The following is a 26,301-nucleotide window of genomic DNA, read 5'->3' on the forward strand; positions in this document are numbered from 1 at the left end:
TATTATAAATGATATATATGACAAAACGACGTTTGCTCGGTCAGCTAGTGTTAGTATAAAATGATAATATCACTTAAAGCAAATAAATAATGCTTCCATATTTCCTCTGCAAGCTTTTTCCCTTTGCCATTATCCTGTCCTGCCTTTACTTGCTCCAACCAGAAAGAAGTGATAACTCTACACAACATCACGTTTTTCTAGAAGCTGTATCATTTCTAAATTCTAATACTTGTTAAAAGAAGGTTTAAATTATATATATTTCTCGTAACCTTAAATTAACAGTAAACATATAATTGACCAAACAAATATTTAAACCTTCCAAACCCAAACGTGTTTTACATGGAAAACAATCCAAGACAAATTTACCAACTGCTCCCGCGAACTTTATTTCGCCTTAATATGATTTTTTTACTTTTTTTGTTCCAACCAGACTCCAGAAGATAAACCACTCCTTATATGGAAATTGTATTCGTTTTTACAACAAACTCCCAAGCGAAATTAAATAATTATCACTTAATAAATTCAAAGCTCTCGTTAAGTGTAAATTAATCAATAAAGCTTTTTATAAATTTGACGAATATTTAAATGTACCTAATCCTTGGGATTGATTTGCTCCAGTCCAATTTGTATGACTCAAAAGTCAAAACTAAGCGATTAAAAAGAGTGGCGGAGAGTTTCTTGCTAGTTCTTCTTGCCCGCTCTACGCCCTTGACTTGCTAACTGGTAGTAAATGCACATTTAGAGTTAATTAAACTTTTGTGACGTTCATAAGTGTACTTGTTTACCTATATAATAAAATTATTTTGAGTTTGAGTAACATTTTAATTAGTAACCATAACAATCAAATATACAGTATTAACAATTTTCTTAACCTATATAGTAATAATAATAATTGAAAATTAATAAAAGAAAATTTAAACAAATTTAAAAAGTTTGGTCCCTGTGGCAGTGTACCTGTAACGCTGGTAGCATTTCCTCGCTGTATTGTCATACTACATACCAACATATGGAACCTGCTGCTATAGAGACTGTTCGCTTTTCCGGAATAGAAACTGGTTTTTAGGTTTATCCGTGCAATTATTAAACTGCATAAAAACCTTCCTCAAAGTGCAACGAATAAATCAGACTCGTATTGGTCCAACAAGCTTTGCGATTCGTTTTTATTAGATTACCTTATTACGTCATGAGCAGCAGTGTTGGCCTAGTGGCTTTAGCGTGCGACTCTCATCATTGAGGTCGTAGGGTCCATCCCCAAGTATACACCAATGCATTTCCTATAAGCGCATTTAACATTCGCTCGAACGGTGAAGGAAAAAATCGTGAGGAACACTTAGGGAGCGTTCAAGTATTACGTAACGTATTTTGGGATGGGGGGGGGGGTCCTTTTGTAAAACGTTACGATGCGGGGCGGGGATTAAATTACGCGTTATTGTTAATATTTTTTCGACTTACACCACATAATAGTAACTAAAGAGTCACTAGGTGGTCAAAAAACGTTTGACTATACTTGGGTACTGAAAAACGTTACGGCGAGTTACATTGGGGTTCAATAATCTCCAAAAATTGCGTTACGTAATACTTGAACGCTCCCTTACCTTAGACACAAAAAGTCGATCGCATGTGTAAAGCACAGGATGATTACCTACTTGTCTATTAGATTGACAAATGATCATGAAACAGATATTTTATTTTAATTACGTCATGAACTAAATTATAATTGCTAACAGTTTTTCGCATCACAATGTAAGGTAAACATGTTGTGCAAAGCGGAATTTTATAGATGACTCAGTTGTGTATCACGACTGTCACGATTTATGTCGAAATACTTTCTGCATGTGAAAAATGTAACCACTTAAAGTGCTATATTTTATTTATTATTATATAATTTATTTTTTTTTTTTTGACAATTCACACCAATTGACCTAGTCCCATGCTAAACGTGAAGCTTGTGTTATGGGTACTAGGCAACGGATATACATACATATTATAGATAGATAGACATATAAATACATATTTAAACACCCAAGACCTAAGCACAACACCAAATGCTCATCACATCAATGTTTGTCTCATCCGGGGATCGAACCCGGGACCCATGGATTCGCAGTCAGGGGTACTAACCACGAGACAAATGAGTCGTCTTATTTTTGAAGTGTTTTAGGCGCATGAGGGTAAATTTTTTACGGATACGTCACGAAGATGTGCAGCGTTTGTGTCGAAGAAAAGGGAGAGACTATAATATTATTTACTTACAAAACTTATAAGCTGTCATTTCAATAAAACAATTCTTTCCAGGATTACACTCGGATCTATCAATATCATCACTGGATGGTGATGAAGGGGAGACCTTAAGACGTGGAGCCTTATCAGCCGCATGCGCAGATGCAGTTGCAGCTTACGCAACCTTAGAGGGCAGCAGAGTACGTGATTCCATTGCGGCGCATGCGCGACGTTCTATGGAGAGAGAGAGACAGATTGACGAGAAGAACGAGTTAATCGCTGATTTGTCATCTAAGGTAAGGAATACTTACTACAATAAAACGATGATATTTGATATATCAATGTATCAAACCACAGGCTATATATAGTACGCTTATTTCATACATACACAGACCATGCTTAGTAGTGGTCAATTGGACGGCATAAATCCATGTCACAAAACGAATAATATGTCAAAAGACTGCCAAAATATATACTGTTCGTGGTGTTCATACTGAATTAATTCAAATCAGAAGTTATTAACAAAGGTACCCAATGTGAAAGAGATAGTGATACGTTATTAAAAACAGATTTCCTTTCATTAATAAGTAGTACACATCTATCTCATATCATCAGAAACAACAAAACACTTTTAATGACAGCTTAGAAATATCCACCGCTATGACGCTATGTAATTTCTTTACAACAATAACTTTATAATATTATATTATATATTATAATATATATATTTTAATTAAATTATGTGTTACATAATTATAACACATAATTTAATTTAAAACGTAACAGCTTTCGTAATCAATTAAAAAAATTATTATCTTACTAATGTCAGATTTTAATGCGTGCGATTAAACAGAATGACACTTTGAATTCTAGGTCATTTACTTAATATAAATATATGTACAGTATGTTCTTAGTTAGTCCACCTGTACATTATTATAAAGTATTGTACGTTATTGCAGGTAATTGTACTCTATACTTTATGATAACAAACAAAGTACACGAAACGACATTCAGTAATTTTCGTATGATGTGGTTTCTGTAGTCTTAGTTTAGTAGATGTATTTTATAATACTTTAGTCGTAAAAGCGAGTCATTCCCGACGAGCAGGTTTGAGAGGCCGGCCTACTCGTGCCATTAACAAGTCCATAGGATCACGGAGCACATCCTTTCCGGGATGAACAGCTCTCTGAAACCGAGAGCCCCGGGTGCGCTCTTCTTCGACATAGCGACGGCGTTCGACAAGGTCTGACACAACGGCTTGGTTTACAAGCTCTACCACCATCAAGTGCCACTGAGACTCGTGCGTATGGTACACGACTTCTTGTCCGACCGCTCCGCTATAGTGTAGAGGGAACGTTATCGTATTGGAGGGGCCAATCATCAGGGCCGGAGTACCTCAAGGCTCGATACTCGCGCCCCTCCTTTTCACACTATTCGCCGGTGACTCGCCCGCTCCCAATGTGGAGCTAACTCTCTATGCCGATGACACCGCTCTGTTTACCCACAAATATAGAGGTGTCATCGTGAATAGACTTCAGACCGCAGCCTCGTCGCTAGGAGAATGGTTTCGGAAATAGGGCTTCCAAATAAAACCAAAATCAGATTTAGGCCTTCACCTGGAAAGGCGCCTTTACTTCGTACTTCGCTCACTCCAGTGAGCTTCCGTCCTGTCCTACAGGTCATTGACCACCCTGCGACGGCCCAAGCTGTGGTCCGAGTCTTAGTCGCGGGAAAACGCCCAATCCGGCCAAGCTATACTGACCAAAACAGCTCGAGCTGACCTGTAAAGGCTCTTCTCCAACATAAAAAAAAGCATAGCCAGTGATAGAACCTACGACCTCAGGGATGAGAGGTACCTAAATTTATACCCCAACGTTTTAATGGCACTGTTCTAACTAAATAATTGTGCCAATAAACACAACATGATTAAATACGTGTAATTAGGACAGTGAAAAGGACACGCTGTACTCTTTCAGGATGTATATATATCTTTTAAGTTGCGATATCATGGCCTACATGTTCTCAATTGACATTGCGACCTCCCATTACTTCAAGAAAATATTTAGTAAAGAAGCATATTTATATTTAAATTCAATTTAATTTAATTAACTCTTTATTTATAATCCACAGCTTTAAATTTTTTATGACGAACGTTAACTCAAACCGAGTGTAAAACAATAACTTCAAAAAAAATTAATTGATATTTAGAGGTATTTGAAGGACCTACAGAGTCTCAAGTAAAGGTACTAGTAAAGGACTTTCATTCTAGGTGCGCATTGCATTCGCTCGAAGCGTGAAGGAAAACATCGCGAGGAAAACCAACCAAAAAGTCGACGGCGTGTGTCAGGCATAGGAAGTTGATCACCTATTTGATTTAAAAATGATTATAAAACAAAAGCAGAAATCTGAGGCCCCGACTTACAATGGTTGTACCGCTGATTTTGTTTATTAAACTCCTCTAAGCTGATCAACAAATAAATTAGTTCAATTGTTAATATGACACGGACTCGTGCGCATTTAAATTCTCAATAATTTGAACATTGACGTAAACGACCTACTTCACGATAACTTCCTGTATATTGACTACATACGACTGGTCAATGGCATCGAACAAAAAAATAACTGTTGCTATTCGACACAACGGGTTTTGAACGGCTTTTGCACGGTACAATTATAAATGGTCCGTAAATGACCGCTTCGGATTAATTTTCGCCAAAATGCAGTCAATATTAATTAGAATAGATGCATACTTGAATGTCATTTAAGTATGCATCTATGCAGACCTTTATGGGTATGGGTCTCAGATTTTTCTTGGTGACTGATCTTTTATCGCCGTAGATATGGTTTGTCTCACGATGTTTTCCTTGGCTGTTTGCAAATTTTAAGTTTTTTTAATCTATCTATTGAATTAGTGTTATAAAGAGCAATCTCTATCTATTCAATTAATGAAAAACAATTTTTCTATTTATTTTACAGAATAAATAAATAAATGTAGCCTTTATTGACAATCTTATAAGTTACATTTTATCTTATTTCTACTTAGTTATTAATGAAATTTAGTTCTAAATGTAAATATTATCAAATTATTTCCTATTAGACACCGGTTTCTTGATCGTCTTGCTTTTCAGCATAGGCTTCCCCAAGTGTTCTCCACAAAGATCTATCTCTTGCTTTCCTTATCCATGTCGCTCCTGCCACCTTTTTAATAAATAATTTTACAGAATAATACAATCTAAATCATGATATATTACAATTAAAAACCACTGTGGTTTGTATTAATGTAAGAACCGTCTTGTTAGGAATGCGACAAATGCATATAAAAATAATTCTTTAACTTGTTATGTTGTTCAACGTTTAACTATTATAAAACTATAGTCCATTTATTCCGCGGTAGCAAATACCTCAACGTTCTATCACCATAGACGTTGTGTGCTCGCGAAGTACACAGCCGAACTTTACAGCTCGGGTCTGTACGTCATGCTGAACTCGTTATTTTATGTCAAAATAAGTGTAGTGTGTTTTATTGGGGCACAGTTGGCGTTTGAACGCGTGTCTCTTGATACCCACACTAAACCCTAACCTAATAATAACTGCGTCAAAAATATGTTTATGTAATCACCTGGGTGGGTTTACTAAAATCTAATAACTCTTTCAACTAGAGAAAAAAGGATACACATTTTATTTAGCTTTAGCTTTTTTCAACTTGCCTATACGGAATACCATAAACAATTACTCTTCCATTTTATAGATCACTGTAGCGATCAAAAATAATCACACGCTTTGACGTTATATCGATTGAAATAAATTGATTTGCGGCAACAATTTCACGAAGAACTTAAGTCTAGAATATATAGTCACATAAAGAAATTAAAGAATTTTGTACCATTAGAAAATCTACATTTTTATGATTGGTATAAATTATTTAAAAAAACATTTATCACACATCAAATTCAATAGAAAACTTTATAAAAAGCTCGTAAAAAAGTTGAATATGTGGTCTGGATATTTATTTAAAGAGCTCCTCTGAAAGTTCATTCAATATAAGAAAGTTTCACGTTAATCACGAATCGAAGGACGAGACCGAAATCCTTGGAGGGAAATCATTCTCTCCAGTTCCTGCTCTAACCTAAACAACAAACGTGTTGAGAAACATACACAACAATATATATGTTAACGTAAAATTGTAAACACCGTTAGATTGTAATCTATCTCGCGAGATTATAAACTGTCGAAAGATTGTGAACCTCAGCTTACTGCTTACAATTTAACGTATTATTATTCGGTAGATTGTACTAAACTAACTTAGTTATCATTCAAACTTCTTTGGTAAATTACAGATTAATTTTACTTCCCAACAATTTCATATAACTACCGAATAATAATACGTTAAATTGTAAGCAGTAAGCTGAGGTTCACAATCTTTCGACAGTTTATAATCTCGCGAGATAGATTACAATCTAACGGTGTTTACAATTTTACGGTGACATATACATATATTTAAGTGTCACTAAACAGAATAATCTATATTGGCTTATCTACTTTTAAGGATATCCACCCACATACAATCCCACGTGTTGCCTTTATGGACAAAACCTCAAAACCTACTAGTGGTCAGTCTTATAGGAAGAGCTTTTTGTATTCTTGAAGGCTATATGACTAACTCGCGAATAGGTCAATGCTTTTTTATCTATAAATAATTCTTTAAATTACCATTTAAACCAATTAGTCTAAGTCTAGAGAGCAATTTTTTTCACTGCTTCACTTCTAAATATATACTTTTTTTTAACCGTCCAAAGTATAAAATATTCATCATTTGAATTACAGCCACAGATTTCTGTATCTGTTTCATGATCATTTGTCAATCTAATAGTTGAGTAATCAGCCTACTGTGCCTGACACACGCTGAATACTTTTTGGGTCTACGACAAGCCGGTTTCCTCACGATGTTTTCCTTCACCGTTCGAATTTTAAATGTGCACAGAAAGTCCATAGGAACACAGCCGAGGATCGAACCTACGACCTCAGGGATGAGAGTCGCACGCTAAAGTATCTAGGCCAACACTGATTTTAACATTATAGCTTATTTAAAGCTAAAAATGTGAACTAAAGAGTATTTCCTTATGGCCGATTTACATTATCTTAGGGCCGATTTACATTATCTTAGTGTTTAGGAGAGTGCTTTAGGATAGTACTTTAGTTGAAACATGTAAACGCTACTTGCTTTAGTAAACGCTACGCTAAAGAACTTGCCTTTCAAGTTGTACTAAAGCACTCTCCTAAACACTAAGATAATGTAAATCGGCCTTTAGTTGTAAGCGTAAATCCTGGTATTTGAGTCATCGAGTGATTTGTGAAAGTACTCGACCTTCGTGTCCCGAACGCTTTGTCAAGGCCCCCGCTCTACGTAATAAGTGCTTATGTAAACTAACTTAATAATTTTATACCACTTTATATAAAAAACGACTACAGGGTCGGTTTTTGTTTAGCAAGCGCCGTTTTGATCATTTAACTTCACATCAACGCGGCTTTTTAGTTGAGACACACTTGGTCCCTTTCCATCCTTATTTTTCCGGGGCTTAGGGTAATTTTCAGTGGACACTTAGCGCTATTTCAACACCGAATATATATATATATATACATATATACAAATACATACCATTATTATAGCGATACAAATAGGTTTGGTTTTATGCATGAATTACATAGTCATGGGTGAAGTGTTATAGTCGTAACTCATAGTTAACAGTCTACATGTTTTATTTATTAGCATATTCTTATATATATAAAATTCTCGTGTCACAATGTTCGATCCCATACTCCTAAACGGCTCGACCGATTCTTATGAAATTTTTAATGGATATTCAGTAAGTCTGAGAATCGGCTAGATAGTAGCTTCTTTCAAACCCATAAGTGATAAGGGGTGTACACCCCAAAAACGTATTACGTATTTAAACGTATATTGTGCGTGGGGTGCTCTGTGCCTGTCGAGCAACCCACGCTTTTTCACAATAATACCAGTATTTTTTGTTCATTACCATTTTCAGCCTAAATTAGGAATTATTTTTCACTTTTTAGTTTGATGTGCTTTAAAAGTGTGTTTTTTAGTTTTTTTTAACTATATTTATAATAAGTTTATTTTGACACTCAACTGTGTATATTTTGACAGCTGTCAGTAGCAGAGGTGGAATTACGCGCTGCCGCTGAAGAACGTGACAAACTGCTAAATGACGCAAACTACAGTAGTCTACAAAACGATGAGGCTGTCGCTCGCGCAAGACAAGAGAGGGACGAAGCTATCGAGAGGAAGAAAGCTGTTGAGGTGGGTTTAAATCAAGTTAATTTACTGTTACTGGTATCATGTTTTATATAACATTAGGAATACTATTCACGTACATTCAGTGTTGCTATAATCTTTTATTGGCTTAAGATTTCTATATTTAATTTTTTGATCATTATTCTCTGCAAGTGATCAGCTACATTACCTGAAACGCAAAACTAGCTGCTGTGGTCTCTGGCAGAATGACCAGCGCTGTGGAACATTCTGCTCCTCAGCATAATGCTGAGCCAAGGCCCATTACAACCACAGCACACACGCATAACACAATTGAAATGAACCGAATGGGAAATGGGATTTTTTTTATATCTCTCATTATATTTTTTTTTTCTTTGATTATTGTTATTTTGTGTGTGTGTTTTTGTTAGTAATAAATGTTATGTCTATGTCAACATAAACCTATTGGCTTATGTGTACACAAGTGTTAACCATTACGTTTTTTAACAGGAGTCATAGTTCGGGATAAGTCTCGACTTTGACTGTAGGATTCAGTTTTTTCAGCCATCGTAGCTAGAAAAACCAATAACAAATAAATGGATATTATATTATCTGTATACGGAATGCAAGTTAATAAAGACTAATTTCCAAACGTAATATTCCAGGTTTCCCTTGCGAAGACCCGCGTGGAGTTGATGCAGGCGAATAGTCAGCTATACGAAGCTGTCCGACAGAAGATTGACCTTGGACAGCAGCTAGAGCAGTGGCAGGTCTGTATTAAGATAGTCGTTAGCTATTTTGAACCTTAATATTTTGGTTTGTGTTAGAGTATGTGAGAAATATAGTTATACTTTGATTTTTTATTCCGTAGAATTCTGACAATTCATGAGTGTTGCTACTAAAAAAATTCTCCACCGAAAACGGGCACAAATTTGACTTATTTGAGGGCAATCAAAAAAAATGCTACGTATGTTTTATGTTTTACCAAACTTATATATCGAATTAACTTTAATTACTTTATTTTATTCTTTTGCTGGCATCACTGCCTACTAATTCCAGGTTTAGTAAACCTTTAAAAAAATCTATATATGTGCGGTTTTTTTTAGTGCGAAGTAATTATCACTCGCCGTTAAACCACATTTAATGTGCAGCACCGCACTTAATAAAATTGATGCATTAACTAACAATAAAATGACTATAGACTCAGATGTTCAGACTCGTATTAAAATTATAAAATGTGCCCGGCCAAAAAGGTTTGCCATCTCTGACATGTCAAAAAATGAAAGCTGTCAGAATTCTGCGGAATTAAAAATCTGAGTATAGTTTATGTTATATTTTATTAGTTACCCACGATTTGATTTGTAAGAATATATGTCTGAGGTTGTCAGTAATTAGTTAGGGTGTTTTACAAACCTTGACATTGTTGTTTTGAATTACAGATGGACATGCAAGAGCTGATAGACGAGCAGATGAAGCACAAGTTGACGTCAGAGAAGCGTCGCAAGATCCCCCAACCCGTGCCTCCCACTCGCACTTCAAGGATCCTGGGCTTCTTCCAGCGGTGATCTGCTATTCTTCTCCTTCTGCTGCTTGGGACCTCACACCTGCTTACACATTGACACATCCCGACATCTTTCAGCCACGGAAAAGCGAGATTACTTTAAAAAGTAGCGAAAATTTACTTTAGTATTTACTTTTTACCTAATAACATCTTTAATTACTTTTAGTTATTTTTCAATGTCAAAGTAATAATAGTAATTATTGAGACTTACGTACGTTTCTTAATGTTTGTCGTTACCTGTGTGTTACTCAATATTGCATTTCTTAAATCTCTCTTGTCTGTGGCGACATCTTCTTACACTTATGACACACTGCGTTGAGCGCTTCCAAATGTGCTGTCATCGCGGCCGCCATCTTGTTTGTGTTTTGCCGCGTTTTATTTCACGATTTTAACGTTCAAACGATGTGTGTATATTGCAGTGATTAGTGTTTTAGATCATTTATTCACTTATTTGTGTTTTCAGTATAATTTTACATTTGCACCCTTTATAGCTATATTGTTCTAAGTTTTAGTTAAATTATGATAACGGACCGGTTAGGAGACGTACGGCCGATATTGTTTTTTTGCTAAAACTTTATTAGTTCAGTACATTCCTAGTTTTTGTAAGTATACGAAAACAAATATTATTTAACCTTTTAAAAACGCAATTCCGTCATAATTACCGAAATATTTATATGGTACAACAATTTAGTTTTATTTGCGACAATTTCTAGAATGTAAATAAAATTAATTTCTTATTAAATCAGCCACGTACTGTCGCTAACCCGTCCATTTCATGTAAATAATATAGATAATCATTGCACCTATAGATTTATTTAGATCATAATATAGTTTTAAAACGCCAAACGAACTAGTGTTTTATTGGTCTATCTTAAATATCTCCAAAACCGAAATGTTATACGAAATATATAAAATACTAAATAAAACACTATTCAAAGGCGATTAAATTACATTCAAACCTTTTACTAGCCATATTATTAATAGTTAACGATCTGCTACAATCATTTAAAAAAAGAAATCATCGATTTACGAAAGAAAAAAAAATGGTGGTCCTTAGAGTACTAAAGACCATAGACTATAAAATAAATGTACATTCTGGGGCTTGCCCTACGTGCCTTAATTGTGACAGAATAATACGGAATTGGAATGAAGACGCCTTTTTTGTGCCTTAAAGTTGGGCTTGAACACATTTTGTTCAAAAACAAGAATTTTTGTTTGGTGCCTAAAGAACTACAAAATATATTTACAATGATTTTACATTGCATTTCGTCTAAGTTTTATCAAATGTGTGACATTGAAATTAATGAAATACTCCTATTTTATTAATAATACGAAGGGTACATTTTAGAGTGCGACACTTCATTTTGAATTGCATAATCTGTATGTAATATTTTGCTCTATTTTTGTAAAACAAAAGTGTAAGTTGGCAAGATTGTATTATTTAAAAACTTAATTAGTTTAATTGCACTATTTTAACTAAAATACTCTTTGTAATGAATATGGACACATAGTGCTTTAGTTAAAAGGTGCATTTATACTAATTTGTTTTAGAAGTATCAATTACATTATGATTATAATGAACATTTTTAATTATCCGTTATATATTTTAATTTTGGCATACTTATGTTACATTCCAAGTACCTAATATTCACCGATAAATGTACTTAATTTAACGCTTATTTTATAATTTATTTTAAGACTGAATGTAACAGGTCTACGTCCGATGCAATAATAATTTATTATCTTTATATTTTAGCACAAATATGTGTTTTGTAATTCGTATCGCAGTCATTCCGCTATTTTAAGGTTTATTTCGCTATTATATTTCACAAAAATCACTTTACGTGCGTATACGTTCAGTGCGTATACGTGCACGTAACATTTTCCTTTTTTTTAATTTGTTTCTATTTCTACAGAATCCTGGATAATTAGATGTAATAATTTTTTTATTAATTGATATTTTAGTACTGTTTTTTGCTCAAATCTTTGACATACTTATTACTTGAAGTTTCTTTAAATTATTGAAGAATCTTATTTTACGCTATCATAATTTGATTTTTTTTATATTTTACGTAAACTACTTCTATAAATGTAAACAACATAATATTAAAAGTGATTTTTGTGAGACATGTAATTTTTGTTGCCATATATTGGTGATTAAGAGCAAGAGCGGTATTCATTAACGAAATTCAAAGGAATTTTAGCTGATAAATCTTAAAAGTTTTATTCATACTAACATTCTACTTAAAATATAATAAGTACTTAATATAAATCTACTGTGATTAGTTTTATTTGCAATATTGTATGTATTTCACTGAATAAAGTATGAATTTTAGGCTGTGTGTTTCATTATTTATTTAATCAAATAATAATCCTATGAAATAACTGTCCCGTCCCGCCAAGTGACATCTCAGCACGTGTTTGAGCACCTAATTATGACACATAGTAGAGGACCCAAAGGGGGAATTTCGGGATTTACTAAAGCCTGGCAAGGTATCCCCCTGTATATTAAAGATTAATATACAGGGGGATACCTTGTAGCCGTTTAAGTACCTCCAACAAATATGAGCCCCATATATATAACTGCTGTATACTGTAAGGATCAGATTAGTATAAAAAACATATCATCAGAAATTCTCGAGGGCATCAGATTAAGGTAGGGTGAGTTAATTACGTGCTACAAAAATTATGGTTATTAATAGGTTATCATGTGATAGGTTCCTAAACAATTTTGGTATACGGGGAATCGAATCATCGACCAACCCACGAAGACCTCCAGTGAATTAATTTATGAAAATTAAATCTACTATTTGCGAAATCATTCAATTACAAGTGTCGTCAATTTTAATGTACACGAAACGTAATTTGAGCATTTCCAACAAAACAGATTATGAAAAAAACTAAATTATTCTTAAAATGAAACTTCAGTGACAGATTGAAAAAGAAGACATCTTATTTAAAGTCAGTTTTGCTACGTCAAATATTTACTTGAAACAAATATAAAATTTATTAAAAATGCCAGCACAAGTGGAACAGAAGACTGTGGACCCCGAAGCGGAACTCAGCAATGTCCAAAGAACGGTTATTTTCTATTATATCAAATTCTTTTAGCTATTTATCTCCTATGTACAAGATAATATCGCCCGACGAAGTTATAAAGATGATGAAGAAACTATAGAACCGTTCGTTTGAATTAAAGAAACGGACCGGTGACAAAATAATTGTTTCCTGTTGGGAGACAAGCCTTAAAGTGCTTTAGGCCTCTAAAAATATCAATAAAATTTGACTGCGTCATGATAATGATCCAACACTATGTGGAACAGCTGCCCACTGAAGTATTACCGAACCAATTCGAGTTAGGGTCCTTAAAAGAGCGTACTACTAATTAAAAGAGTTTACCAATTCTTAAAAGGCCGGCAACGACAGGCCATTGGCAATGTGAGTGTCCATGGGCGGCGGTATCACTATAACATCAGGAGAGCCTCCTGTCAGTTTGCCTCCTGTTACATAGAAAAGAAAATATTTAATAGTAGTATTATTTACCTTCAGAGTAAGTAAATGGTAATTGTACATAAAAATAACTATCATTTTGTAAACAGACGATTCGAACGTACGACCTCACTGGGAGTTGCACACTTAAGCCATTAGGCCAATATGTCTCTATCTGCCTCATACTGGAACAAAATAAAACAATAAATGAGTGGCGCTACAACTTTTTTAGGTCTGAGCCTCAGATTTCTGTATCTGTTTCATGATCATTTGTCAATCTAGGCAAGTAGGTGATTAGCCTCCTGTGCCTAACACACGCCATCGACTCCTTGATTCTAAGGCGAGCCGGTTTCCTCACGATGTTTTCTTTCACCGTTCGAGCGAATGTTAAATACACATAGAAAGAAAGACCATTGGTGCACAGCCGGGGATCGAACCTATGACCACAGGGATGAAAGTCGCACGATGAAGTCACTAGGCCAGCTCTGTTCTGCCTCAACTGGAATATTACGGCAAATATATAAATACTTAAAAATATTACATCTCATTCAGTTCCAAAAATTGGCGCCAATGTGCAGCGTGGAGAAGCGAGCTGGTGGTATTCCCCAGCTGGCGCCACAGGAGAAGCAGCTCGGCATCCTCGCTACTGAGCTTAAGGAAACGCTGCTATGCATCAACGTGAGATATACGGGTCTTAAATAATTTATTTCTGATGAACAAATGCAGTAAATACCTACCTATTGTAAATATAATAAAAACGCAAATTATTATTAAAACATAAATTTTTACTTTGAAGTAGATAATTTATTTGTATGTATATTATATATATACTTAATACAACCTGTCCATTTACGATATATACGTATATTCAACAAAGCGCTGCCCACTGAAGTATTTCCGAACCAATTCGACTTAGGGTCCTTCAAGAAAAGAGCGTACCTACCAATTCTTAAAAGGCAACACGAGCCCTCTGTCATTGAGTGTCTATGGATTGTATCACTCAACATCAGGTGAGCCTCCTGCCCATTTGCCCCGTCATATAAAAAATATTTAATATTGTAGTCATTCTAGTTAGTTTATATATTTTAATGTAAAGAGTTTTAAACAAAGAATTAAATATTTCCAATAGTTAGCTAAAAAGGGCCAGCATGCCCTTCGAGACAATCAACTCAAGAGTGGAACGAAGAAGTCGATAGTGGAATATGAGCATCTAGAAAGTATCTTGAGAGACGAACGCGCCCAACAAGCTGAACTGGATTGCCTTAACTACTTGGCGCAGAAACAGTTGGTTGAGCTTCTGAAGAAAGTGCCTACGGAGGCTGATGTTAGTAGCTTAGACTTGTATGACTTATTATTTATCTTTGGTTCAGTTATCACGCCTTTTATGAAGAGGTAGACAGAGACCACGCACCTCTCCACTCCACTTGCTACGGTCCTGCTATACCTCGCTTCAACCTCTTTCATGACGTTCTGGGTATGGGTACTTTAACGTGTTCCTTCCCAGTACCTCCTAGATATGGTCCAGGTTTGTACGACTAAAGTGTAAAGTTTTATTTCGAATTACTGAATATTGGCGACGTTGTATGAACTTAGACGGTTTTTGCTTGTGCCCGGTTTAAAGGTTTGTAGCCCGGTTTAAACCTTCAATCGCACTAACAAAGTTAGTCCAACCGCTAAAAATGAAAGTTAGTCTACTTACCGACGAGCCTCTAGCGGCTGGCCCGGTCAGTAGTTCGAGGATCCTTTACAACAAACTCAACTCCACCATCGTCGGTGGTCCGCAACATCCGATTTACATCGCCGAGCATCTGACGGCACAGGCACGCCGCCTATACTATCTAGCTCGAGAATACGCCAAGACGGAAAAATATAAGTATTGCTGGACTTCCGGAGGCCGAGTGCTGCTGAGGCAGGCAGACCACACCAAACTCATTGTTGTTACTAATGAAAGTCAGCTGGTTGGCCCCCAGCCAAAAAACTAGATCCTTGCGACGTATTTCCGTCTTTGTTTATGATTAGATTTAGTTTTTTAATTACTATGATATTAGTACTAGGTAAAATCATTGTTTGTAACTGTGCTATAGTGCCGACGCGCCTTTACATATGTATTATATTATATTTTATATTTCCACATATAATATACCTATATAATTTAGCATTTCTGATAGTATTTGGTTCCTTAGGCTCAATTTTCAAATATTATTCTAGAGGTGTTACTCACGTAATTAATTTCATACCTCTTTATTCACACACAAATATTGTAGACACTTTTCTCTTATACATAATCTATGACTATCTCACTGATATATACTATTTAAATTGTACTCTAATTCCAATGCGTGCATATATCCTTAAGTTTAGTAAACCTGTGCTTGCACTCATTGACCTTACACTGCTATTCCCATTTAATAACTGTATTGTGCTAGCAAATTGGTTACTTTTAGTTACTCAAGGCTTCAAAATTCGATCATAATAATAGACAATTATTAAACAACATCGATAATGTATCGGTTGCTTCAAGCCATTGCTGTGATCCACATGAAGTCCGAAACTATTTACCTAAACATAATAAAGTCCTAAATATTATAACGCAAAATATTCGGAGCTTATCGGCAAATTTCGCGAACTTTGAAATTTTACTTACAAATTTTCATACTATCCCGGATATTATCATTCTCACTGAATGTTTTCTAGAAAGCAACCCGGTAATACCAACCATAAAAGGTTTCTCCAGCATCTCTTCCTGTAACCCAGTTAATAAAAATGACGGAGTCCTGGTTTACTATAAAAATTGTATTACAGGCATCTCAATTGAAGAACCCTCTGTAGCAGAAGCCAGCGTTCTCTTAATTAAACTTAATATTGATACTGCAATTTTAGGTATTTATCGACCAAGTGCTTTCAAAAATAAAACGAACTTTATTAACTCTCTAAATACCTTGCTAGAATCTCTTAAAAGTTTCAAAAATATAATAATCTTAGGTGACATAAATATTGATATTACTCCAGAGAATCTTAACCAAGAAGCTGAAGATTATCTTAACATGTTGGTTTACCATGGGCTTCTCCCAACTCATACCTTCCCTACTCGTTTTCCTTCTTCTACGTGTCTTGATCACGGTATTCTTAAATCACCTCTTACTGCTCTTACTCTTGTCATCAATTCTTCAATCACTGATCATAGTTCAGTAGTAATGTCCTTAGATATAAAGAAACGCTACTCTGCTCCTACTCGATCTATCAAAAAAGTGGATCATGATAGCCTCTCACAGTCTCTCCTGAATACAGATTTTTCATCTGTTCTCAATAACACTGACTGTGAAGAAGCAACCAACAATTTGATAGAAATTCTTCAATCAGTTATCTCTATGCACACCTCCGTAATGACTCGCTCTCACCGCACTAAAATCATCAAGCCATGGATGACCCCAGGCTTACTTAAATGTATACGTAATAGAGATAGAATGCATTACAAACTAAAAAAGCAACCTGAAAATGATATTCTGCGTAAAACATACTACAGATACCGGAACTTCTGTAATAGTCTACTGAAGAAATTAAAAAAGAATTATGAAAAAGGTCTACTACTAAATGCAGGAACTAACACCAAAAAACTTTGGACAGCTATAAAAGACGTTAGTAATCTTAGTAAAAAACATGATAGACCAAGTGACCTCCTAAAATGTAGAGCGAATCCAAAAGACTCAACAAACCATGTTAACTCTCACTTTGTGGGTATCGGAAAATCGCTTGCCTTAAATATACAATCCAATCATCAACACGACTCTCCACCTCCATTACGGCCAAATCCTCCTTTTCCTCTCCAATCATTCGTCATGCTCGACACTTCTATTGAAGAAGTCGAAATCACTATAAATTCCTTGAAAGAAAGCTGTGCTGCAGGTTGGGACAACATCACGTCTGCCATACTTAAACGCAACCTTAAAATATTAGCTACACCAATCGCCCATGTATGTAACTTAAGTATGCGTACGGGAATCTTCCCATCCGCTTTTAAAAAGGCAATAGTGCATCCCATTTTCAAATCCGGCAACCGTGGCAGTGTCGACAACTATCGCCCCATCTCTATTCTGTCAGCACTGTCCAAGATCCTTGAACGCCTAATAAACAAACGTCTCGTTAGTTATCTGGAAGATAAACAATTACTTTCTCCGAACCAATTCGGTTTCAGAGCTAAAAGATCTTCATCGGATGCCATCCATGAATTAACCGATCACATAGTTAGGAACTTGGACAGCCATAGGAAGTGTCTGGGCATATTCTTAGACCTCGCGAAGGCATTCGACACTGTCTCGGCCCAAATCCTTCTACAGAAACTGGAAGCGCTTGGAGTGAGAGGAGTTCAACTTTCCTTATTTAAAAGTTACCTCAGCGGTCGGAGTCAATGTGTAGTGGTAGATGGCCATGTCAGCTCTTACCTTCCAGTGGAATTCGGAGTCCCCCAGGGCAGCATTCTTGGTCCTACGCTGTTCCTAGTGTACATGAATGATCTGTGTTCCCTGAAAATACCTAATTGCAAATTGGTCTCTTACGCCGACGATACTGCTCTTGTTTTCTCTGCAAAAAGCTGGAGGGAAGCTTTCTCTTATGCACAGACCGGATTTGATATCGTTTCGTGTTGGCTGCGCCAAAATTTATTAACTCTTAATATAGAGAAAACTTGCTATCTTACCTTCTCCATATATACTCCTCCCATAGCCTTAATCCCGTATTCCTTAACTGCCCATACACATTCTTCTGTTCCTTCTGTTCCATGCTCTTGCGCTACATTGAAGAGAGGTTGTACGGTTAAGTATCTTGGCATCACACTAGATAGTCGACTCACGTTTCAGGCCCATCTTATGAATATGTGTGGTAGAGTCCGCAAACTCATGTTTATCTTTAAGAAAATTCGTCATGTTGCCGAGCCTCATATAGTCAGAATGATGTATTTAGCATTATGTCAATCTGTTTTATTATATGCTATCACCACTTGGGGTGGTGCAGCCAAAACCCATCTGCTGTCCCTGGAACGTGCCCAGAGGGCTCTTCTAAAAGTTTGCTTATTCAAACCCATTCTTTTCCCTACTTTCACCCTCTATCAGGAAGCTCAGATACTTACAGTACGTCAACTGTTCATCCTAAACACAGCCCTCAAACAGCATCACGAACATAAACCTAGTCCTTCTTCCTCTCGATCTGCTCGCCGCCCACCCCCTGTTCACCTTCCTTCTCTCTACACTGCCTTTTCCCACCGCTTCTACTGTTACCTCGGCCCTTTTATTTACAACAAACTAAATCGCAAGCTGAATATTCACTTACTCTTATCCTTCAGTTGTAAAAAGAAGGTCACTGCCTACATACAAGGTCTCAACTATGATGAGACTGAAAACTTAATCCAACCAATGGTCTAACTTACAATTTATAGCTTATTTTTGATTTACTATTTATTTTTATACTTATTTAAGTACTGTTATCTATTTATCTAAGTACTAATATATATATATTTATCTAAGTACTAATATATATATATATATAATAATATATATAATAATTAGCACGGATGTTATATCGGCGCGATTGCACACCTACATATTTTAATTAGGTACCTCTTTACTCCATGTTACATCTGTAAAATGTCCTTATTAATAATTTACTCTTGTTACTGGTTACTTTTTACACCATGTGGGGAGAGGCTGGTGGTCTGAGATACAAGCCCTGCTTAGTTCAGTCACCAGTCTCTCACAATCTTATAATGTTTCCTTGCGACAATATATCTGTTTCTTAATATTAGTTAATATCAATGTAAGATTGTGGAGAAAAATAAAGATTAAATATCGTCATTAAATATCGTCATTTAGGTCGGAGGATCATCACGTCCTTCCTCCACAAATTGTCGAAGAAGGACCTAGTATAAACAATAAAAAACAACATTTTGACTTGGTATTTTCAATAGTAGTGTTGGCCTACTGGCTTCAGCGTGCGACTGTCATCCCTGAGGTCGTAGGCTCGATTCCCGGCTATGCACCAATGGACTTTCTATGAGCGCATTTAACATTCGCTCGAACGGTGAAGGAAAACATCGTTAGGAAACCCAAAAAGTCATGTCTATTAGATTGATGATCATGAAACAAACAGAAATATGAACGCAGACCTAAAAAGGTAGCGCCACTGATTTATTTTATTTTTTAATAGGAACTAGCAATGATAGAAAATGCAAATAATCGGTTACGGCGTATGGAGAACCGACTGGATTTAGCCACGAAACGGTTCTGCCTCGTCAATACTGACAACAAGAGAGTGAGGGAGGAAATTGACAGGCTTCTTGTAGAACGGTGACTATTTTCTTCTCAATACTTTTGATTGTATTTACAATAAGCAGATTCGGCTTGTATAAGCAAAATTAGTAGCATACTGATGCATAATATCAAACTCAAACTTTAATCATATAGGTAACCAAGTACACTTATGAACATCAACAGAAAAGATGTTAAATTAATTCTAAATTTACATATAAAAGTATATTTTAAACGCTTTCTTTAAATCTATCTTTCATAACCACTAAATGTTAAGTTTGGTCCACCCCTAAATTTATGTTTTTATTTTTTGGATAAAATTTTGTTTTTATTTTTTTATGATATCTATCGCATACAAAAATGCCTACTTTTAATTTTCACCCCTCTACGATCAACCCCTATTTTTTATTTGTTAATTAAAATCTTATGACTTAAACTCTGAAGTTTATATAGAGAAAAGTACACCGAAAATCAAAAACCTAAAAAGCTTTTATTCCAGAAAACCGAACAGTCTCTAGGGTAGCATAGCAAAATGTTCCATGTTGGTATGTACTAAAAAGGTAGGCTTCGTAAAATCACATTAAGGAGAAACGAAGTTCGCGGGGGCAGCTTGTATGTACATATATAAATTGGAAAATATCTTCCTTTTAGGAACGACTTTAATATCCTGTGGAATCATACAATTGGCAAACTTGTAAAGGGCAAGGAGTACCTCATGGATATTCTTGAAATCGCTACCAATGCCTTCGGAGATAGAGATGAGTGTTGCAGGAAGGTCGACGCTCTGAAGTGGAAGGGACTCTTTCAACTAAACAGGGATATATCGGTGAGTTCATTAATATCTAAAGTCAAAAGTCAAAATCATTTATGCATATAGGTAACACAATGTACACTTAAGAACCTCAAAAAAAAAATTAAATGCTTCTAATTTTACATTTACTGCCAGTTGTCAAGTCAAAGGCGTAGAACGTAAGAGAAGAACTGGCAATAAACTCTCCGCCACTTTTTAATCACCAAGTTTTTTGTTTTACACAATGTTTGTGAGGAGCTGCAACCATTACACCATGTTCCACATGACATCTTAAGTAATAAATAATAATAAAATAAATGAATAGCAAAGATTTGTCCTCTATCAGCAGGAGAACAACACGCAAATATATAGTCGAAATAACTAACATCACCGCATACACGAATTCAAGTCCGACCAGTCACCACAAGTAGCACCCGTTCTCGAGTATGACGCATGGCCAGCCATCGGCCTCCCATATTTTAGGGAGAGACAACCCGACGCATATCTAATCTTCTTAATAAATGTTGTCCTGATCTGATAACGATAATCATTCGCAGGAAATGCAATCGTATGAAGGTGAACTGAACCATTTAGCGAAACTGGAGGAGTTTTTAAGAGTAAAAGGATCTAGGAGGATCTGTGAAGCTGATGAGATAGAGGAAATAAAAAGACAGGAGGAAGTACAGAGATGTGAACAGGAGATTGCACGCCACGACTCTTTGCTCGAAGGGATTTTTGTTAGTACATTGTTTTATAATTTTTGTCTGTACTTATTTAGTTTTGTATTTCCAAAATAATATTTTTTCTGGTTCGTTGGGTGTTCAGGCTTTCCTACCGTAACACAGTTTTCTAAACCAGGACGGAGGATGGAACGTCATCTTTGTAGTTTTAGTTAATGATATAATGATTCCCATTTAATATTTATGACATAAATGTAGCTTCGTGAAATGGAACTTGTCTTTGAACACAATTGTCCAACACATTACATACACTTTTCCATTATAGGTAGGACATTTGAGACGGTTCGATTCCCAGACAAGACAAGTAATTTGTAGAAAATCATTGACTGCAGTAATACTTACTTTTTAAAATGAAATAAAGTCTTTCACCAAAATAACCTATCTACGATATTTAATGTACTTTCTCTTGATGTCCATAGTCTTGGGACGCCTTGTTTATTGTCTAAGTGTTTTGTTTCATAATACATATGTATCTTAGCTGTAAGATTACTAATATATAAATAAATAACTAACTAAACACCTAAACACCCGTTGCTTTCTATGAAAACAGTCGCTAGATAACAATTACTATAGAAGTATTCGTTCCAATTATAATATTCTAAATTTGACCGCAGCAGTGTTCACGTTCAAAATCATCAACACATCATTTCTATTATTATTATTATTTCTATGGCTTTAGTATTATTTTATACTCTCTTGGTTTCAAATCTCAGAGTGCACTCACTTATTTGACCAACCTTTTAAGTCCAAGTAAGGCTATAGTATATATATATACTAGCGACCCGCCCCGGCTTCGCACGGGTGCAATGCTGATACTAAATACACTACAGAAAAACTGCGGCCGGCCGGTACCGCCGCAAACGCTACGTCCCGCAATTTTTAAATCTGTAATATCTTCGAAAATATTCACTTAAATCATACGGTGTAAAGGGCCATATAGATCTATATTAAATAAACAATGTATTCAAGGTATTTAATTGGTTATGGATTAATGCTGTATTGGTTAAAATCGCTTCGAAAATTTGCCATTATTTGTCGTAAAAAGTAAATGACAAAAAAAAGTTATTGTGGGTTATCCATAAGAGATAGACATATACCATCACGGACTTTTCTGTAGACCTTTTCAATGTGTACAATACTTAGTACATTATTTTGATAAAACTCGTAGGGTTCAGCCTGCGTTTGCAATGTAAGCGGAAAAAATGTAATTATTTACGACATCACATTAGAAACCTCAAAAATAACAGTACTTCTCCACTGTTTAATGGATGTTATTATACATATAAACCTTCCTCTTGAATCACTCTATCTATTAAAAAAAACCGCATCAAAATCCGTTGTGTAGTTTCAAAGATTTAAGCATACAAAGGGAAATAGGGACAGAGAAAGCGACTTTGTTTTATACTATGTAGTGATATATATTCTATTTACCAATAGAGGTAAATAGAATATATATCACTACATAATATCACATCATATCACCACAAAATAGATCTATTAGGAAATAATGTTTGTAGTAAAACATGATTGTTTCATGGAATAATACGTGGTTTTATTGGATTAACGTGTACTTTAAACGATTAATGCATCTCGCATGACAAGGAAATGAAACTATACCAAGGTGAAGGTTCATAATAGTTGAAACTTTAAAAGAAACTCTTGCTTTATTTTATTTGATATATACAAGTGAATCAGGTGTAGAAATATTTAAAATGTATTTTCATTCTAGCAATACGCTGGCTCTGAAAGGGTAGGCGCAGTAATAAGCCACTTCCAGGCGGCGGAAATTCAAAACTTTTCCATATTTGTACTGCTGTGTGAAGTGCTTCAAGAGTCTATTTTTATGAGGAAAGAGTTAGAAATATTGAGGCAACGTATTTGTAAGTCTTTCTTCTCTATGGTAAAAGAAAACCTTACTTGTTTCTTTCTCTATCAGCACAACAACCACCACATAATAATAAAAAAAGGGTGCGTGTACTTATGTACGCGCGTAAGAAGTTATCCTTCTTTGGCATTATTAAAAATAGTTTTTGATTGCATGCAAATAATTAAGTACAATGAAATAATCAAAGACTGGAAAAGGAGTCATTATAGTCAATAAAGTTCAGTCTACATTTGAAAAATTAAATAAATAAATATTTAATAATATAATATTTATTATTATTTTCTAATATTCAATTTAAATCACTTCTGATTATAATTCAGACGCACATATAAAATTCGCACATTGTATAATGAAAACAAAATTAAAACACGTGTTTTAAATGTAGAAACTCAAAGCATGTGGATAAATATTATAAATATAAATACACAGTGAACAGAGGCGGCGTGCGTGCCAACATGCGCCACTAACTTCATTCTGTTAATTTTGCGTCACGGTGCGCGCGCATTGTAAAATTTCACTCATAAATTTTTCATAACGCGCCTAAAGAAGTACAACTTCAAAAATGCATCTATCAAACTGTGTACTCAAGTAAAAATACGTTTTATTAAAGTGGATCAACGTGACATGAACGAGGCTCGAGAGGAGAAGGAAGACAAACGGCTTGCGGAGCTAAAACTTCAGCTAGAGAAGAAAAGAGAACGTACCGCCGCTATATTGGACGCAAACAACAACACTGAGGCCACTATTTTGAAAGTTTTGAAAGGCATCGACGATCTTGTCAGGTCTTATATAATTTAGAAACTTAAAGTATAAATTCCAGATTAAATTAATACTACACCTGCACAGGTGAGTATCGTGCTATTTCTCGTCTCTGAATCTGACAGTAAGAGTCTGAATCACACTCTAGAACTCGCCTCTGAGTCCAGGGTGGATTATAAAATTTAATGAAGAATGGAAGCTTGTATTCTGAAATGACGAAACAATAGCGTGTATTTGATTGTGATGAAAGAGAAAGACGGATTTTATATCTATGATTGTACTAGCGGTTAATCATATTTACAATCAGTTGCGTAACTTTACCATCTTGGGCCCGTGGCAAATTCTTTTGATGGGGCCCTATCAGTAAAAATGCTCACGTTGTACTCAGTTTAATTTTAATAAACTTCGAGATTTTCAGCGTACTCAATTACACGTTGTATATGTCCCACTAATGGAATGTTCTGTAGTCCCCACGCTCGCAGAGGCCCTCTTGGGTCGGGGCCCCGTGGCAAGGCCTGCCATATTGCTACGCCACTGTTTACAATGAGGCTTTTGACAATAACAATGAAATGAGACATAGTTTCCCCTTTTGTTTTATAATTTACATACTCAACCCGAGAGGTATTTCTAATTTATTTGCTCCAACACTTAAAGGTTGGCAAAATGTGACGTCACACCGCTTCTCTCTTTGCTCGGAAACCATAAGGAAGTAACCAAGTGGAACGTTCGTAAGTTCCTTAGGATTTTGGAGTCTGAAGTGAAGAGTCTAATCGAAGTCGCTTATGGAGCGGTTAAGGTTTGTTAAATATGCCTTATTGTAAATGTACAACACACAATGTACCACTGTCTTCAACCCTTCAATAAAACTCGCTTAAGCATCCGCTTCGAATTTCGAGGGAGTGATGCCGGCTAAACACACCCTCGAAACCTTTATGGCAATTGCTCTCTGCGACTGCCTGAGTATGGTTTTTGTGCCGGTTTCGCATAACCGCCCATATCGGGCAGCCGTTTAATACTTTTACCCCCGCTACGTTTGTGTATGGTGCCCGGAGATTTGGCATTATACGTGAGAGTATACCTGCCGTGGTAGTAAGTTTGGGGGCAAATGTCGCGAAGTGCGCCTTGAACGTCCACTGCGGATCTAAGGACCGCCAAAGATATTTGAGCGTGGTGCCGACCAAGATATACATCTTGAGTATACACTCCTGACTATGATTCTTGCACCTTTAAGTGGCACCCTGCGGTGACCGTGGAAACCGATTCTGATTTAATGGCCTACAGTACATTAACATTTTTATGAAATGAGATTATAGTTCAATAAGATAAATAGTATTTTCCATTATAATTGTAAATATTTTCTTACTAGCCGCCCGCACCAACTCCCAAAGCCCGCAAGGGTCCACCACCACCAGCTACCAAGTTGGTAGCAGATCCATACGTGGAGACATTAATACCAAACAGAATTGAAAAACTCGTTCCTTACCAGCCTTGTGCATAGTACGTATATTATCTATTTCCATTAAATTTAGTTTTTATATGACAGTACTCAGCCCCAGATTGCATCCGCTTCTTTGATAATATTTATTCCATAGACAAGTAGGTGATGAAGCTTCTGTCTGTCTTATGTCATCGATTTCTAAATTTGAGACATGTCGGTTTCGTCACGATGTGTTCATTCACCTTATGTGCCAGTGTAAGATGGGCACATAGATAGAAAATCATGAACTTTGTGGTGCACAGCCGAAGATGGACCCTAATACTAAGGATGAGATTCGCAAGCTGTAGCCAATAAGGCCAACGCAAATATCGTATTTTAATTTTAGGCTTAACATTATTGTTTACGACTTATAATTAAACTCTGACACTACTACTATTTATGCTAAAACTCTGCGAAATATAAGATATCTCGTTCGCAGTTGTGTCGAAGACTACATTATGAACCTCGTCTTTGAGACACCAGCAGTTCCAGCTGACAAAGAATATGTTGAAGGCATATTCCATCTTGAGGACGAAAACACCAAGTTTGGAATATACACATTGACTATTCCTGCGTAAGTAAATTTATCAGTTTTCTTTATCAGTCACCGTTTATTTTTTACTAATTACTAGTATTTGTGGATTCATTTTGGGAAAATTATAACTACACCTTACATTTTTTAACTTTTTACAGTAAACGCCATCCGTACCGAGGACCAAAGAAGGATTAGTGATATTTTTTAAATATTTTGTCGAAATGTTTTATAATATTAAATATCTGTAAAGACACTTTTGTTTTCATTCGATCACGCTC

At 35.7% G+C, this 26,301-nt stretch overlaps 2 protein-coding genes across 2 annotated transcripts in view; both read left to right on the forward strand.

The window, feature by feature from the left end:
* Positions 1 to 12,387, forward strand: part of LOC125053594 (bicaudal D-related protein homolog) — a 100,379-nt gene extending 87,992 nt beyond the window's left edge. The window contains exons 7-10 of the mRNA XM_047655013.1: positions 2,296 to 2,516; positions 8,387 to 8,539; positions 9,157 to 9,261; positions 9,931 to 12,387. Coding sequence (XP_047510969.1) covers positions 2,296 to 2,516; positions 8,387 to 8,539; positions 9,157 to 9,261; positions 9,931 to 10,056 — 605 coding nt within the window. The 3' untranslated portion in view covers positions 10,057 to 12,387. The remainder of the gene's footprint in view (positions 1 to 2,295; positions 2,517 to 8,386; positions 8,540 to 9,156; positions 9,262 to 9,930) is intronic.
* A 621-nt stretch (positions 12,388 to 13,008) lies between these two features.
* On the forward strand, positions 13,009 to 26,272 carry LOC125054015 (outer dynein arm-docking complex subunit 1-like). The gene is made up of 12 exons (XM_047655666.1): positions 13,009 to 13,133; positions 14,094 to 14,219; positions 14,671 to 14,865; positions 19,737 to 19,876; positions 20,489 to 20,663; positions 21,185 to 21,364; positions 23,097 to 23,247; positions 23,863 to 24,034; positions 24,666 to 24,807; positions 25,378 to 25,508; positions 25,928 to 26,062; positions 26,182 to 26,272. The coding sequence occupies exons 1-12, from the start codon at positions 13,068 to 13,070 to the stop codon at positions 26,216 to 26,218; spliced, it is 1,650 nt and encodes a 549-aa protein (XP_047511622.1). The 5' UTR covers positions 13,009 to 13,067; the 3' UTR covers positions 26,219 to 26,272.
* The last annotated feature ends 29 nt before the right edge of the window (positions 26,273 to 26,301 follow it).

Source organism: Pieris napi, chromosome 11, assembly GCF_905475465.1.
Source record: "Pieris napi chromosome 11, ilPieNapi1.2, whole genome shotgun sequence".
Classification (NCBI taxonomy): Eukaryota; Metazoa; Arthropoda; class Insecta; order Lepidoptera; family Pieridae; genus Pieris; species Pieris napi.